The 16,919-nt window shown below is 40.4% G+C and overlaps 1 protein-coding gene across 1 annotated transcript in view; it reads right to left on the bottom strand.

The window, feature by feature from the left end:
- Positions 1-8,420: 8,420 nt before the first annotated feature.
- LOC102854600 (eukaryotic translation initiation factor 1A, Y-chromosomal-like) overlaps positions 8,421-16,919 on the bottom strand; it is a 13,577-nt gene continuing 5,078 nt past the window's right edge. Inside the window, exon 3 of the mRNA XM_006880729.1 lies at positions 8,421-8,444. Coding sequence (XP_006880791.1) covers positions 8,421-8,444 — 24 coding nt within the window. The remainder of the gene's footprint in view (positions 8,445-16,919) is intronic.

A 16,919-nucleotide genomic window follows, 5' to 3' on the forward strand; every position in this document is an offset into this window, starting at 1 on the left:
GCTGGGAGAAAGATTTCAAAGCTGTTGTCTGTGCCTGAGCTATAACAATACCATCCCCACCCTTTAAAATTTTTTTTTTAAATCAGCATAATAATTATTCAATGGTAGACCTTCCAAGTTGAGCTGTATCTGCCCAGGACTCCTGCTGGGTCAGACGGCAAACACCACAATTTTACGTCTTCTTAGCACTGAAGTACTTTGCTAGGTCAGAGTGCTCTCTGAGCAGGTACATACCAATCTGTCAGGCTAACCACCAGCAGTTAAAGTTGATTTTTTTTAAAAGCAACATGAAAGTTCTTGTACTTGGAATGGAACCACATACACTTCTGTAGAGAACAAAGAGTCATGAGAAGAAAACTGGCTTGACAACAGGAAGTTATCAGCCAGGCAGCCCCAATCTTCAGAGGAACTTAGAGCAAGAATGTTAAAGTAAAACCCCCGCAGGGGTGGCTTAAATAAGCACATATGCCTTAAAATAACAAGCTCCTCAAATATCAAGAAACAAACCCCAACAAAAGACAGTCCTTGAACGTTACAAATTGTATATTCTAAACCATCTCTACATCCTGTACAGCATTACAGAAATCTTCAAGAAAAAATTCCTCTTATCCGGAGCTTACTTGACATTCCTGTGAGTCAAATCTTTCAAATTGACCCTGAAGAAATCTTAATTTAAAAAGAAAAAAGAAGATAATTGAAAGACAGGAAACACTGGGAGGCCCATTCAATTTACACTAACTACTTCTGTTGTTGCTGCTGTTATGTGCCATCAAGTTGCATGCAACTCAAAGTGACCCTGTGTGCAATGGCTCTGAACCCTGCTCAGAACAAATCTGACATATCTACCACCTTATTCCAGTAACTGAGTCAGTCCATCTCATCCAAAGTCTTCCTCTCTTGCACTGTCCTTCCACCCTTCCAAGCATGACATCCCTTTCTCAAAGGACTGGTCTCTCTTTTTGCAACATGCCCAAAGTATGTCAGACAGAGCTTTAGAATTCTTGCCTCCAAAAGCAGCCTCGTTTTATCCTCTCCAGGATGAACCTGTTTGTTCCCTTAGCAGTTCATGGTATAGTAAATTCAATACTCTTCTCCAGTACTCTTCTCAAAGGCATCAATTCTTCCATCAACCTTAGTCATTGTCCAGCTTTCTTATGCATAGTAAGTATTTGTTGAGGACCATGCCTTGGATCAGGCAGTACCCTACTCTCTAGACTGACACTGTTGCTCTGCTCTGTACTTTGGAGAGGTCCTTGACAGCAGACTTTCCCAACTCAATCATCTTTTGAATTTCTGGCTGCTGGTACCAAGAGTGCTGACTGGAGCCAAGCAAATTAAAACTGTTAACAATCTCAATCTCTTCACCATCTATCATGATGCTGCCAATCGGCCCACTGGTGAAAATCTTTGTTTTCCTGATATTGAACTTCAAGCTTTCATTTTTATCTTTGAGCTATGGTCCTTTCACTTGCCTCCAAAGAGAACTGGTCTGAAAATCCATAGTGATGGTTGAACAAGCTGAACCTGATTAATGTCACTGAACTGTACATGTGAAAATCTGAAATGGCACATGTTGTGTTACATACATATTTATCACAATACAAATTTTATTTAAAAATTACTTGGAAACAGAGGCTTGAATGTGATCTACCTTTTACAACAAAAACACAAATTCACTTCTGATGACTAACTCAAAGCTGACTTCCATTCCGCCTCAAAGGCTATAAATCACATGGGAGGAGATGGCTTCTTTTTCTCCAGCAGAAACACTAATGGACTAAAAGTGCCAGAGAGGCACAGACTTTGGGTTTGCAGCTCAGCCCCCTATGGTCTAAAGTTAGTACCAGAAGTTCCTTCTAAAAGGTAAATAGCTGGATTTATTCCTAGGGGTACACCATCAATAAGAGTGTGAGCAATTTCTGAACACACTGTCCAAAAGCATCAGCAACTATGTAACAGAGAAAAGAGCCTATACCCTGTTACTTCCCTCCCCAGCAGTGTCTTTCTAGGAGGTGGAAACTCACCCTTCCTCACTTCTAAATGGCAATAGCAAGAGCAACATTCTCTGGTAGTTCTGCCTGAGTGAGAACCAAATCACAGAGAATTAAAGGTCCTGAACCAACTAGTGGAGGGAGCACTCATTGAGGATAAAGGCAGGTCAGAAGAAGAGCAAGAGGTCTCAAAAGCAGAAACTCACCGCATTCTGACACAAGAGGGATTGGTTTCATCAATGCACTATCTTTGATGGGGAAATAGGGAGACACTTCACAGTATAAGGAATAATTAAAACAGTCTGCAGTATCTATCCGCCACTAAAATGATGTTTATTAGATTTTTTCAATGATATGCATATACTCTTGATATATCAATCAGCAATTTAAAAAGTGTTAAAGCCGTCATATACATAAATGTGTAAATATATATACATATGCTGATACGTCTGTGTATTTAGTTGTTGTTAGATACCATCAAGTTGTTTCTGGTTCACCTCGTGAGAAAGAGTAGAAATTCTTCAGGTTTTTCATGTCTGTCAGTCACCAGGTCTTTATCCCATGGGGTCACTGAGCTGGTTGGAACTGCCCACCTTTCAGTCAGCAAACACCTAATTGTCAAACCACCTGACTTCTTTTCTCTCTTTTTTTCTCAGCTCCTTCTTGACCCCTCAACCCTCCACCCCAATCCTCATCTATCTGTCTAGAAAGAGATATAAAGCAAAGTAGTTCAACAGGATACATTCTAGGTCCACACTACATAGGTTTGAATTCTGGCTGCACAACTTATGAGATGTTAGTTTTTTGTTTTGTTTTAATTGTGGCTTGAATGAAAGTTTACAAAGACATTGGTTTTCAATTCACTTATTTATACAGTTTTATCCTTCTTTCCTTTCTCAATCCATAATGAATGTCCTGTATTAGATTGTTAATTATATTTCACATTTCCTCTCCCATAATATTCACATAATAATGTCCATTCTTCTCAGATTTACTTTCCTTTCACCTATTTCAATGCAGTGTTCTTTATCTTGGAGGATATTAGATATTGAACAAATTAGATTACTTTTATTTGTCCTGGTTTTTCAATCTGAAAAAATGGAATTTTTTTTTCCTTCAGGCTGTGTTAGGCAGATGACACAACCTTGCCTGCTGAAAGCGAAGACTTGAAACCTTACTTGAAGAAGATCAAAGACTGCAGCCTTCGATATTCATTACATTTCAACATCAAGAAAATAAAAATCCTCACCACTGAACAAGTAAATATACCCAGGCTATCTTCTTTTTCTTAATGTGTCACTGATGCAGTTTTTGAGTGCCATGTCAATGAAATGACATTTTCCTCTTAAGCTCTGTGGTTTTTGTTCCCCAAACGTTACACGGTGCAATGACTATTAGGAACACACACTGCCTTATTGTAGAACTGACTGTACTGTCTGTATGTCTGAGTGTGAAGTACATTTCCAGGAATTTCTCTAATCCCTGGAATAAACAGAGTACTGATTCTGGTTCTCCCTGTACTGAGTTGGAATCTCTTCTTGAATTAGGGATTTTGTTACAGTAAAGGAAACCTATGTTATCAACAAGGCTTAGGTTTTTCCTTCAACAAAGAAAAAAATGCAAGTATAAATAATGAAATATCCCTTCCTGGCTCTTGTTTAGTGTAAAGCAGTAATGTATTGAAAAAGCTGTTGAAATAGGCATGGTTCACTTCCAATCTCCATACCCCCACCCCAAACCCAGTGGTTAGCTATGCAAACCTGGGCAGGTTACCTAACTCTCTGAGCTCATATCTCAGCCATTAATAGAAATAACAAGGCTTACTTCACAGAAGTTTTGAGATTAAATAAGATAATGTAGTAAAATAGTCAACACAAAAGCTGGTCCTTAATGTTTTGCATTATTTGTGCATATAGGCTGTGTGTTTGAGAGAGGGGGGACTCCTCAAATTGACCTCTTTGCTGATGCACATCTTGGGTTTTTTTTTATTTTATTGTTTAATTAATTTTAATTAAAGTTTACAGAGACTTTGGATTTCCATTCATTCATTGTTGCACTTTTCTGCCTGCCCACCCCTCCCTCGCAATTCACTCTTTGAAAAGTAAAATTCTGTCATTGTTATACAATCCCTCCCCACAAGTCCACTCCACCATGCAGCCTTCATTTTGGACTTCTGCCATGACAATAATACCTAAGCATATATCTCTTTTAAACTGTTCTCTCCTTCATCTGTTTCAATGCAGTATACATTATTTATCCCATATTTCTCAGTCTTCCCCCAACCCCAATGTCAGTCCCATTTTTTACCAGTGGCACTATGCAATATTTGTCCTTTTGTGACGGAGATATCTCACTCAGCATAATGTCCTCCAGGGTCACCCATTTTGTATAATATTTAATGAGTTCCTTGTTTTTCAATTCAACATAGTATTCCATTGTGTGATATATATATGAGAGCTTCTCTATCCATTCGTTTGTTGATGGGCACTTGGGTTGTTTCCAGCTGTTTGCTATTATGAACAAAGCCACAATAAACATGGGTGTGCATATATATCAGCTTGGGTGGCGGTTACGGTTTCTTTAGGGTATACTCCCAGTCGTGAAATTGCTGGGTCAAATGATATTTCTATTTGCAACTTTCTGAGAAAGTGCCATACAGCCTTCCATAGTGGTTGCACCATTTTTCACTTTCACGGGTTCCAGTTTCTCCACAACCTTGCCAACATTTGATGTTTGCTGTTCTGTTAAATTTTCCTATTCTTGCTGGGATGAGATGGTATCTCATAGCTATTCTTGTTTTCTTTTTCTAGACTGAAATTCTCTCTTCTCCCCCATCTCTACTGAAACTTGAAGCTTATACATTCCAAAAATTATTAATAACTGGAAGGAAAAACTTTCTTAAATTTGGGATCAACTCCTCTGGCCTCACACTTGTTACTGCTCTTGCTTTTTCCTCCCATTAGTTTGAGTTGTCATTTGCTCATTCAACATTTACCAGGTGCATGTCATATATACTGGGCACACTGAGTGACAACTTCTGGAGAAGCTCTATTTTCTCAGCAAAAGGAGGATAATGATTGCAAACACCCTAAGTTTGTTGTCAGGCTTAAATAATAAAAAAAGCCCTCAAGTGCCTTTTATAATACCTGCTCTGCTGATCCAGTAGATAGGGAGTTGAGCTCTCAATCTGAAGTCAAGAATTAAACTCACCTGCTGCTTACCTGTTGGGGAGAGAGGAGCACACGGCCATGCAATTTGGAGCCTCTGAAAACTCACTGGAAGGTCAGCTGTGAGTCAATTCCAAGTCCAGCTACGAGTGAGGGGCATGCACTAGGTGCTCAACAAAGACTGTTAGTGTGTTTAGGTGCCACCAAGTTGACTACAGTTCATAGCAACCCTGACGAACAACAGACTTGAACTGTGCCCTATTCTGCATCATCCTCTCAATCTCCAACATGCCTGAGCCCTTTTGTTCCAGTCACTGTGTCAATCCAGCTTGTTGTGGGCCTTCTCTTTCTCTGAACTTCCACCTTTCCCAGCATGTCATCTTTTAACAAGGACTGGTCCCTCTTGACAACATGCCCGACGTATATAACACAAAAATCTCACCATCCTTGCCTCTAGGCAGCACTGTGGCTGCACATTTTCCAAGAAAGATTTGTTAATTCTTTGGGCACTCCATAGGATATTCAACAAAGGGTAGCTCTTAAAAACCAGTATCATCATAATGAAGATGAGTTAACAGTCTGTGCCACTGACAATGCATAGGCCGGCACTCTGAAGATTCCCTTGTTGTGCTGGTGCAGAAGAGCACACACATCACTGGTAGACCTGCAAATCTCTCTCCTCCTACAGACACAAACATGCCGGAGCAAATGTCTCTCTGGCTGCGAAATGCCTATGACCGAAAGGCACCCAGCTGACTTATGCATGATTCATCATTGTTGTCTGCTGCAGTAATTAGAAGCATTTTGGTTGGTTCTAGGTCAGAATGACCCAGTTACTACATCTTTTTTTTTCACTGTTAAAAGTTTGTGGTAAACCTTAAAACAAAAATGAAAGGCTTAGCTGCAGATAACTAGTTTGTGGCTTGTGCTGAAAGTCAGAATGTTATCAGCTCTGCACTTTGGAAGTAATTCCTAAACAAGGAGCCACTGGAGCTTGGCCTTAAAAACAAAAACAAACAAACAAAAAACCCAAAAAGCTGGACATACATTTCATTTTCATAGGTGTCCCTTCAGCCCTTCACTAGAAGGGCTCATCTGGAAATCTGTACCTTTTTGTGTTACCTCAGCATCTGGCACAAAACAAACACCTTAGAAGTGTTTGCTGATCAAGGCTTTTCATATAAATAGGTACCTACAAGTCGTTCCAACTCATAGCACCCCTAGGTCCAACAGAGCTCTCACCACTCATTCACTGCCATCAAGTCAGAACCAACTCACACTTGACCCTCCAGTAGGTTTTCAGAGGTAATAAATCACACAAGAAGTAAGTGCCCATTTTCCTCCTGCAAAGCAGTTGGTGAATTTGATCCATATGCTTCTGGGCTAACAACTCAAGTCCCTACCACTAAGTTACTAGGCTCTCTAGCACACTGTTTGTTGTTAAGTGTAGTTGACTACGACTCACAGAGACCCTAAGAACATAGACCTGAATCCTATCCTATCCTGCACCATCCTTATCATCCCCACCACAGTGGAGCCCACTGTCGTAGACAATGTGTTCAATCCATCTCCAATGAGGGTCTTCCTCTCCTTCACCAACTCTCCACCTTTCCAGGCATGATGTCCCATTCCAAAGAATAACCTCTCTAGACAACATGCCCAAAATACGTGAGGTGAAAAAGCTTCCCCGTGTTTGCCTCCAAGAAGCACTCTGGTTGCATTTTCTCCAACTTATTCTTTTGGCAGTTCATGGGATATTCAGCACTCTCTTCCAACTCTACACTCAAAAGTATCAATTCTTCTCCTGTCATCCTCATTCATTATCCAGTTCTCAAATGCACAGCGGGTGACTGGAAAAGCAGTCTCTTTAATCAGGTGCACCTTACTCTTTAAAGTGGCATCACTACTCTTCAGGACTTTGAAAAGATTCATGACAGCAGACTCCCAATGCTATTTGTCTCTTATCTCCATTCTGCTGATTACCAATGCTATTTGTCTCTTATCTCCATTCTGCTGATTATCAAGTGTGTTGATCATGAATCCAAGGAAGATGAAAGTGTTAGTATGGAAATAATGTAGAACAAGAAGTACATTTTGGGGTGGACTTGTGGGGATGGGGAAGAAAATATGTAACAATTAATAACAAATTCATTTCCATTTTTCTTCATTTTTCATGATGTTGCCTATTGGTCCAGTGGTGAGGATTTTTGTTTTCTTCATGTTGCGGTGTAATCCATACAAACAGCCAGTGACTTTGATCCTCTACAGCTATTGTTTTAGATCCTACTCACTTTCAGCCAGCAAGGTTATGTCATCTACATAACATAGGTTGTTGATGCATCTTCCGCCAATCCTCATGCTACATTCTTCTTCATAAAGTCCAACTTCTTAAATTACTTTCTCAGCACACAGACTGAACAGGTACAGAGAAAAGATAGAGCCCTGATGCAACCCTTCCCTGATTTTAAATCATGTAGTATTCCCTTGCTCTCTGTTCAGAAAACAGCTTCTTGGGTTTTCAAGAAGAAAAATGAGAATTACTGACCCCAAATATCTCATTTCTGTTAAACTTTGAGAATTAACATTTCACACTTTACTCTTGCTAATGTTGACTCATTAGCTGTAATAGTCTCCAAGTACTTACTATGACATATTTAAGTGATAAAAGCATGGAAAAAAATCACAAAAAGCAGAGAAAATAGCAAGTGAAATATCATACATCCTCAGTATATGACATTACTGTAATTTTTAATGCATAGAAAAAAAATATTAGATTGGAAAGAAAGATACTATAATGTTAATAGTGGATATTTTGGGGAAATGGAGTCATGGATCCATTTGTTTTCTTCCTAATTTTTTTTCATATTTTCTTAAGATTTTACCATCACACGCAATAATGGGAGATTACAATAATGAAATTCCATCGAACTCACTTGATGGAAGGAGTTAGTAGTCATTCTTACTGCCGTTAGGTCATAACCGTAACAGACCCTCCAGTGCCTATGTTGTTAAGTGCCGTAGAGTCGTAGATGACCCATAGCAATCCTATGAACAAAAGTCTTGAACACAAAACTTTCATCTTTTCTCCAAGTTCATAGAGTTTCCACAAGCAAGTGGCTCATTTCCAGGCAGCATGACACAGAACACATGCAAGGACATGGTAACTTGAGTCACACTCTGCTGACTCTTCCAGTCTTAAGCAGGGAAATGACTTAAATTCATGGTCATCGAGTTGATTCAGACTCATAGACAGATGGGGACTCTACAGGGCAAAGTAGCTCAGGAACTACAATGATCCGATAAGACAGAGAAAAACTGCCCTGTAGGGTTTCTAAAACTCTAAATCTTTACAGAACCAGACTATCACATCTTTCTCCGAGAGCAGCTGGTAAATTCACACCACTCAGCTTCTGAATAGCAGGCAAGTACTTGACCATCCTGCATCAGCAGGGTTAGTGTGGAAGTCCCTAACATCTCGTAAAATTAGTGGTTTGAGCTGCAGAGTCTCTTTAGCTGCCTACAGTTCTCATTCAACATTTACTTAGACATGCCAGGCAACAACATACCCAGGGTAAACTGGAAATCCTACTGGAGGCTCAAGAAAAGCAAATCTCCACAAGAGCTGGGCAGTGTTAAGGTATTCTCCAGTGCAGGATATGAATCACTATCCCAACGCTAAGAGGAAGCCAGGAGCATCTGGTCACCCTAACACTAGTGACCTATCAATGAAGCTCTATTCCTGAATGAGACTGACTCCACAGGCCTTCTGTTAAGTCCTGGGATGAATTAAACTTTTAGTGTCTTTGACTCAAGAAGCAGCTGGCATGGCATCTTGTCCTCAAAAAACAAACATCCTGTCCTTCTAACCCAAGCTTAGGTCTTATTTCCTCCAGGAATACCTTCACTTTGTTCCAACACTCATTTTCCTTTTTTACACTGGTTTTTGTTAAATTTGAATAGCTACAAAGGAATATTCACAAAATACACAGGGAATAATAACTCAGGACAATAAACACCTAATTTTAAGTAAAGAACATCATTATCATTGACATATTGTGTTGTTCCCCATTCCTCTCTTACCCCTAGAGATAACTACTTTCCTGAATTGTATGCTTTTTCAACTTTTGCTGTTTACGTATCATTTTGACATAGCTTTATACTTAACATCAACCAACAATTTAACCTAGATTTAAGCTAATTTTCGTTTTGTTCTGATATACATGAATAGGCTTTTGTTCCTTTTTTTAAATAATTTTTTTTTATTTTATACTAGCTTACTTACAAAGTTCTTACACATTGTTTTTCACACCAGATCTTTCCCATTTCCTTGATCCACCCCTCTTTACACCCATCAAATTATGTGACCCTACCAGTCATACACTCGTACCCCCACTCCCCACCCCTGCCCAGTCTCACCCCTCTACTTTCCCCCTGGGATCCTCATACTACTAGAACAATGGTCTTATAGCATATTTGTCCTTATGGGACTGAGTTAGTTCACTCAGCATTATGTTCTCCAGTCCCTCCCAAGTTAGGTAGTAGTTTACAAAATCATTGCTCCTGCGTGCTGAGTAGTATTGCATTGTGTGAATGTACCATAATTTCTCAATCCATTCAATTGTGGTTGGACATTTGGGCTGTTCCCATGTTCTTGTGATGATGAATAATGCTGCTATGAACAATGAACAGGATCCACATCTCACACTATACACAAAAATCAACTCAAGGTGGATCAGAGACCTGGCCCAAAGCCATAAAGTGCATCAGAGACAAACTGGGATCAAGCTTAGAAGACCTAGCCTTATAGCCAGAAATACTCAATCGGGAGAGGATGAAATTGATGAATGGGACCTTCTAAAGATTAAATCTCTGTGTGCATTAAAAACTTTTTCCAACAGAGTGAAAAGAAAACCTACAGACTGAGAACAAACATTTGGCAATGCCATTTCAGACAAGGGTATCATACCAAAAGTGTATAGAATGCTACAGGGCCTCCACAAGAAAAAGACTGATCACACAATTACAAAATGGGCAAAAGACATGGAAAGACTTTTCACAGAGGAAGATATTTGGATGGCCAATAGACACATGAAGAAATGCTCTAAATCACTGGCAATAACAAGAGATGCAAATCAAAACACAATGAGATATTATCTCACTCCAGTAGCAATGGCAAAGTTTAACAGGGTGTTGTTGTTGTTGTTGTTGTTATGTGCCGTTGAGTCGCCTGCAACTCATAGCGACCCTATGTATAACAGCCCTAAACTCCGCTCTGTCCTGTGCCAATCGCACTGTTTCTGACACTCCCATCCCAATTATCCCAGTCACTGAATCAATCCACCTCATAGAGGGCCTTCCTCTCCTGCGCTGTCCCTCCACCCTCCCAAGCATGATGTCCCTCTCCAAGGACCCGTCCCTCCTGGCAACATGTCCAAAGTATGTCAGACGAAGCCCCAGAATCCTTGCCTCCAAGGGGTAGCTTGGTTTAATCCTCTCCAAGATGAATCTGTTTGTTTTTTTGGCAGTCCATGGTACATTCAGTACTCTTCGCCAGCACCAAGTAATAAATGTTGAAGAGTATGTGGTGAGATAAGAACTCTTATTAAACATTGTTGGTGGGACTGTAAAATGGTACAATCACTCTGGAAGGCAGTTTGGTGCTTCCTCAAAAAGCTGAACACAGAAATTCTATATGACCCAGCTATTGCATTGCTTGGAATATACTCTGAGAAAATGAGAACTGAGGGTTTTTTCTTAGGCGCAGCCAAGATTGTGAGGATGGTGCAAGACCAAGCAGGGTTTCATTCTACCATATTCAGTGAGAACAAACTCAAAGGCCCCTAACAGGGAACACCATCAAGGGAGTTGGCATCTGCCACAACAAGGACAGAAAGTTCCACCCACAAGAAGCCTAAGAGCCAGGACATCCACCTTGTGTTGGTCACACTCTCCAGGTTTCTGGCCAGATACAACCACCTTCAATCAGGCTGTGCTGAAGAGCTGCACCAAGTGGTTGCCCCCGTCCCTTTCTCTGATGATCTAGAAGATATCTCCTCTTGGCTCAGAAAACACGATAGCTGTGGTGGTCAGGACCATAAAGGATGATGTCCTGGTTATGGAGGTGCCCAAGCTGAAGGTGTGTGCCGTAAGCATGAGCAGCCAGTCCGGAACCACATTCTCAAAGGCACTCAACAATGGTTTCCTTCCCTGATAGTGGTAATGGATATTTCTCTCACTTCCACAATATGTAACACAAGGGTTTTTTTAACATTTTGTTGTGGTTTGGGTGTAAATTTAAAAAGCAAATCCATTTCTCATTCGATAATTTATGCACATTTTTCTCTCAAGACATTCCTTTAAATTCCCACCACCTCAGGCTCCCCAGTCACCATCTGCCCAGCGTTCACACCCTTTCTTGCCATGTGACCATTGTCTGGGGACAAGTTCAACACAGTGCTTTCAATTACATTCTTTTCAATAGTTTTGTAATTTCTTTCCATTCCTTCCAAATGAAGGTCCCTGGGTGGCACAATTTGCCCTCGACTATCAACCTAACGACTGGTGGTTTGAGCCCACCCAACACAACAAAGACCGACCTTCCACTCAGCTTCTACAAAGTTTACATTCATGGCAGCACGGAAGAACAGCTCAACTCAGAAACAGCTGGGGCTGCCTTGAGACAATCAGCCCCTCGGCAATGAAGTTAGTGTGCGATTTGGTTTTCTTTGTTTAATTGAGGAAGATTCTGGTACACTGGCAAAGCTATTATGAGTAAAGAAATAAAACAACTAGGAGAAAATGAAAATCAAGATCTCATTTATGAAGGCATGTTTCAATATAATTCTGCATTCCCAGTGGCCAGTAAAAATTTAATAACAGAAAATCTCCAGAGCCAGATGGAGAAAAAAATCAAACTGGCAAGCACTATGTCTTTACTCAACTTAATCACTGAATGACTTCCAATATTAAGTTCCCTAATCATTTTGTCTTGAAGAAAGTTCTGTAACTAGCAAAAAAAGAAAAATGTAAAGAAAATACAACAAGCACACATAATCTCCTAAGTGTTGCCTTTCGGATTTCTCCCAAGAAACATACACACAGGAACACTACAAAAATATTCTCTAACTGTGGAATTTACAGGTACTTTGTGTCATCAAGTTGAAACCAACTGATAGATGACTCTCCAAGAGATTTTCAGAGGCTGCTCATCTCAAGGGAAGAGACTGCCCATATTTCTTCCACGGGACAGCTTTTTTTTATTATTTCATTTCATTTATTTTATTATTTTGTGTGTGTGTGTACCGTCAAATCAGATCTGACTGGTACAGAAGGAGATTGTCCCTCCTTCCCCGACAGAGCATCTGGTGGATTCAAACCGCTCTCCTCTGGGATTACAGTGCAGCTTCTTGCCACTAGGCCACCAGATCTTGCCAGAACAGCTTTTAGATTCGAACCACAAGCTTTCGGATTGGCAACACAACTTCCTACCCACTAGGCCATCAGAGCTAAAATGGTGCTCAAAACTATCATCCAGCTTAACATTCTGCTTTGGATGTTGTTGTTGTTGTTGTTGTTGTGTGCCAGCGAGTCGCCTGCAACTCATAGTGACCCTATGTACAAGAGCCCTAAGTGCTATTGTATCCTGTGCTGACCTTGCCATCTCAAACACACTCATTCCCACCACTCCACTCACAGAATCGATCCATCTTATCAGGGGTCTTCCTCTCCTGTGCTGTCCCTCCACTCTCCCAAACATGATGTCCCTCTCCAAGGACCAATCCCTCCTTGCAACATGCCCAAACTATGTCAGAAAAAGCTTCAGAATCCTTGACTCCAAGGAGCACTCTGGCTTCGCCCTCTCCAGGACAAACCTGTTTGTTCTACTAGCAGTCCATGGTATATTCAACACTCTTCTCCAGCACCACACCTCAAATGCATCAATTCTCTTTCTATCTACCCTAGTCACTGTGTATCTGATGCATAGCATGTAATTGCAAAGACTATAGCCTGGATCAGGCACACCTTTGTCTCCAGCCTGAAGTCGCTGCTCTTCAGTACTCTTGAAAGGTCCCTGTCAGCTGACTTTCCCAATGCAATTCGTCTCTTGATTTCCTGGCTGCCGTTACCAAGAGTGTTGACTGTGGAACCAAGTAAACGAAAACTGTTAACTATCTCAATCTCTTCACCATCCATACTGATGCTGCCAATTGGCCCAGTGGTGAGAATCTTTGTTTTCTTGATATTAAGCTTCAATCCATATTGAAGGCTGCAGTCTTTATAATTAAAAAAATTCAGGGAGCTCTGGTGGCCTAATGGCAAGAAGCTGTACCACAATCCCAGAGGTATGTGGTTCAAATCCACCAGATGCTCTGCTGCAGGAGGGACAATCTCCTCCTGTACCAGTCAGATCTGATTTTACAGTACACACACAGAAAATAATAAAATAAAATTTAACACATTTTAAAAAATTCTTACATAATTTAAAAGTCAAGAAATAGACTATGTCATTCAAGCATAATGTCACTGCTTTGAACTAGAATGTTTGTTCTTTAAAAATTTTTACCATTTACAGATAGATTTGAAAGCTATTAAGTTATTTATACTATAAATGTGAACTTGGAGGAGAGATGAAGTGATGGAAAATTTAGAAAGTGGACATCCTTGAAAGGTCTTCCTCTTTCCATTACATCAGAAAAAAAGACCTCTGGACTACTGTTAGCAAACACATGAACCAAGGACTCTTATCTCCTTTGAACAGTTGGGAGCAAAGGTATCCAATCTAGTCTCTGGGTTTCTGTTTGCTCCAAGGAGGTTTCCTATTTGATGGAATTTTATTTCATAACTTGAAAAGAACTGATTATGAAATCGTGTATGTTTATTCCACAGATGTCTGAGTACAGAATAAGATAAGAAGGAAAATAAGCCTTAACAAAAACATTATAAGGGAAACTAAGAGATCTAGATTGGAATGGCTATTCAAACTCACCAGCATTTCTACAAGAGGAAAGATCTAGTAATCTGTTGTTGTAAATAAGATTACAGTATGTTACTGTTATGTGCAACTCATAGTGAACCTATGTACAATAGCTCTGAAGCCTGCCCTATTCTGAGCCAGTCACAATGACTCTGACACAATTACCTGTACTGTCCCAGTTAGTGTATCAACCCATCTCATCTGGATCTTCCTCTCCTGCACTGTCCCTCCACCTTCTAAGCATGATGTACTTACTTCCCCACGGACCAGTCCCTCCTGGCCGCAGGTCCAGAGTATGTGAGACAGAGCTTCAAAATCCCAGACTCAAAGGAGAAACTTGGTTTCACTCTCTCCAAAACATATCTGTTTCCCGGGCAGTCCATGGTACCTTCAAGACTCTTCTCCAAAACCACAACTCAAAGGCACCAATTATTCTTCTGTCATCCTTAGTCACTGTCCAGCTCTGTGATGCACAGCAAGTAACTGCAAAGATCATGGCCTGGATTAGGCACACCTTAGACTCTAGACTGACGTTGTTGCTTCTCAGTACTCCGAAGAGATCCCTGACAGATTTTCCCAGTACAATTATTCTTTTGATTTCCTGACTGCTGATGCCAACAGTGCTGACTATGGAACCAAGCAAGCTGTTACTGTTAACCACCTCAATCTCTTCTCAATTTATCATGGTACTGCCAATTGGCCCAGTGGTGAGAACCTTTCGTCTTCTTGATCTTGAGCTTTAGTCCATGTTGAAAACTACAGTCCTTGACCTTCTGTATAGAAAACCTTGTAAGGCAGGTCTACTGTTCCTCAGTTTCAACCCTGAATCTATCCAATCTGAATTTAAAAATCATCTGAAAAATAGGTTTGAGGTACTGAATACTAATGAACAAAAGACCAGATGAGCTGTGGGGAAAGCAGTCATTACAAAAATAGAGGAAGAAGAAAAGACCAAAATGGATGCCAGAAGAAACTCCAAATATGGCACTAGGATGCGGAGAAGCCAAAATGAAAGGAAGAAAAATAAGAAAGTTAAGAGTTGAAATGAAAACTTCACATGACAGCTCATGAAGACAAAGCGAAGCATTATAACAAACTGTGCAAGGAGCTAGAGTCAGAAAAAGCAAAAGGGAACAACTTGCTCAGCATTTCTCAAGCTGAAGGAACTGAAAAACCAAATTTCTCTGCATACGAAGACAACTAAAAATAAAATAAAATTAAAAACAATTAAAAAAAAAAACAAATCAAATTCTTTTTTAAGGAGATCGAAAGGGAAACTGTCAAGTTTTCTTGGGAGGAAAGAACCCTGAATAAGCAAAGCACTTCTGAAAAACAAAAATGAATGGGAGGCATATCATATCACTCCTTGACCTCAAAACCTACTACAAAGCAGCAGTAACCAAAACAGCACAGTACTGAGAACCCAGAAATGGACCCAGCTATCTACGGTCAACTGATATTCTACAAGGACATAAAACCTATTAATTTGGAAAACAAACTCTCCTTAACAAATGGTGCTCACAAAATTGGACTTCTAGCTGCAGAGAGTTGAAACAGGGTCCACATCTCACACCATACACAAAAATCAACTCAAGATGGATCAGAAACCTGGGTATAAAGTCCAAAACCATAAAGTTCACAGGAGACAAACTGAGATCAAGCTTAGAAGGCCTAGTCTATGGTATAAAGAGAGTGCCAAAAACAACCAGAAATGCACAATCTGAAGAGGATGAAATTGATAAACGGGACCTTCTAAAGATTAAATCTCTGTGCACATCAAAAACTTTTTCCAAGAAAGTGAAAAGAAAACCTACTGACTGGGAACAAATATTAGGCAATACCATCTCAGCCAAGGGTCTCATAATGAAAGTTTAGAGAATACTCCAGGACCTCCAGAAGAAAATGAGAATCCAGTTACAAAATGGGAAAGAGACATGGAAAGACTTTTCATAGATGACATTCGGATGGCCAACCAAAACATGAAGAAATGCTCCAAATCACTAGCAGTAACAGAGATGCAAATCAAAACCACACTGAGATACCATCTCACTCCAGGAACAGTGGCAAAGTTTAACAGGGCAGCAAGAAATAAATGTTGGAGAAGATGTGGTATTATAGGAACTTTTAAACACTGTTGGTGGTATTGTAAAATGGTACTACCACTCTGGAAGGCAGTCTGGTATTTCCTCAAAAAACTACACACAGATATTCCTTATGACCAAGCTATTTCACTGCTTGAAATACACTCTGAGAAAATTAGAACTGAGGCATAAACAGAATTGTATGCCAATGTTCATAGCAGTGTTATTCACCATCGCAAGAAAATGGAAACAGCCCAGATGTTTAATCACAATTGAATGGATTGAGATGTTATAGTACATTCACATAATGGAATAAGACTCAGCACGCAGGAGCAATTGTTGTTGTTGTCATATGCCATAGAGTCACCTGCGACTCATAGTGACCCTATGTACAACAGCCCTAAACTCTGCTCTGTCCTGTGCCAATTGCACTGCCTCTGATAAACCCATCCCAATTACCCCAGTCACTGAATCAATCCACCTCATAGAGGGTCTTCCCCTCCTGTGCTGTCTGTCCACCCTACCAAGCATGAGGTCCCTCCCCAAGGACCAGTCCCTCCTTACAACATGTCCAAAGTATGTTAGACGGAGCCTCAGAATTCCTGCCTCCAAGGAGCCGCCTGGTTTAACCCTCTCCAGGATGAATCTGTTTGTTTTCCTAGCAGTCCTCAATACTCTTCTCCAGCACCACAGCTCAAAGGCATCA

The sequence above is a fragment of the Elephantulus edwardii genome, unplaced genomic scaffold, assembly GCF_000299155.1.
Source record: "Elephantulus edwardii isolate Elephantulus edwardi_28Jun2011 unplaced genomic scaffold, EleEdw1.0 scaffold00009, whole genome shotgun sequence".
In the NCBI taxonomy this organism is placed as follows: Eukaryota; Metazoa; Chordata; class Mammalia; order Macroscelidea; family Macroscelididae; genus Elephantulus; species Elephantulus edwardii.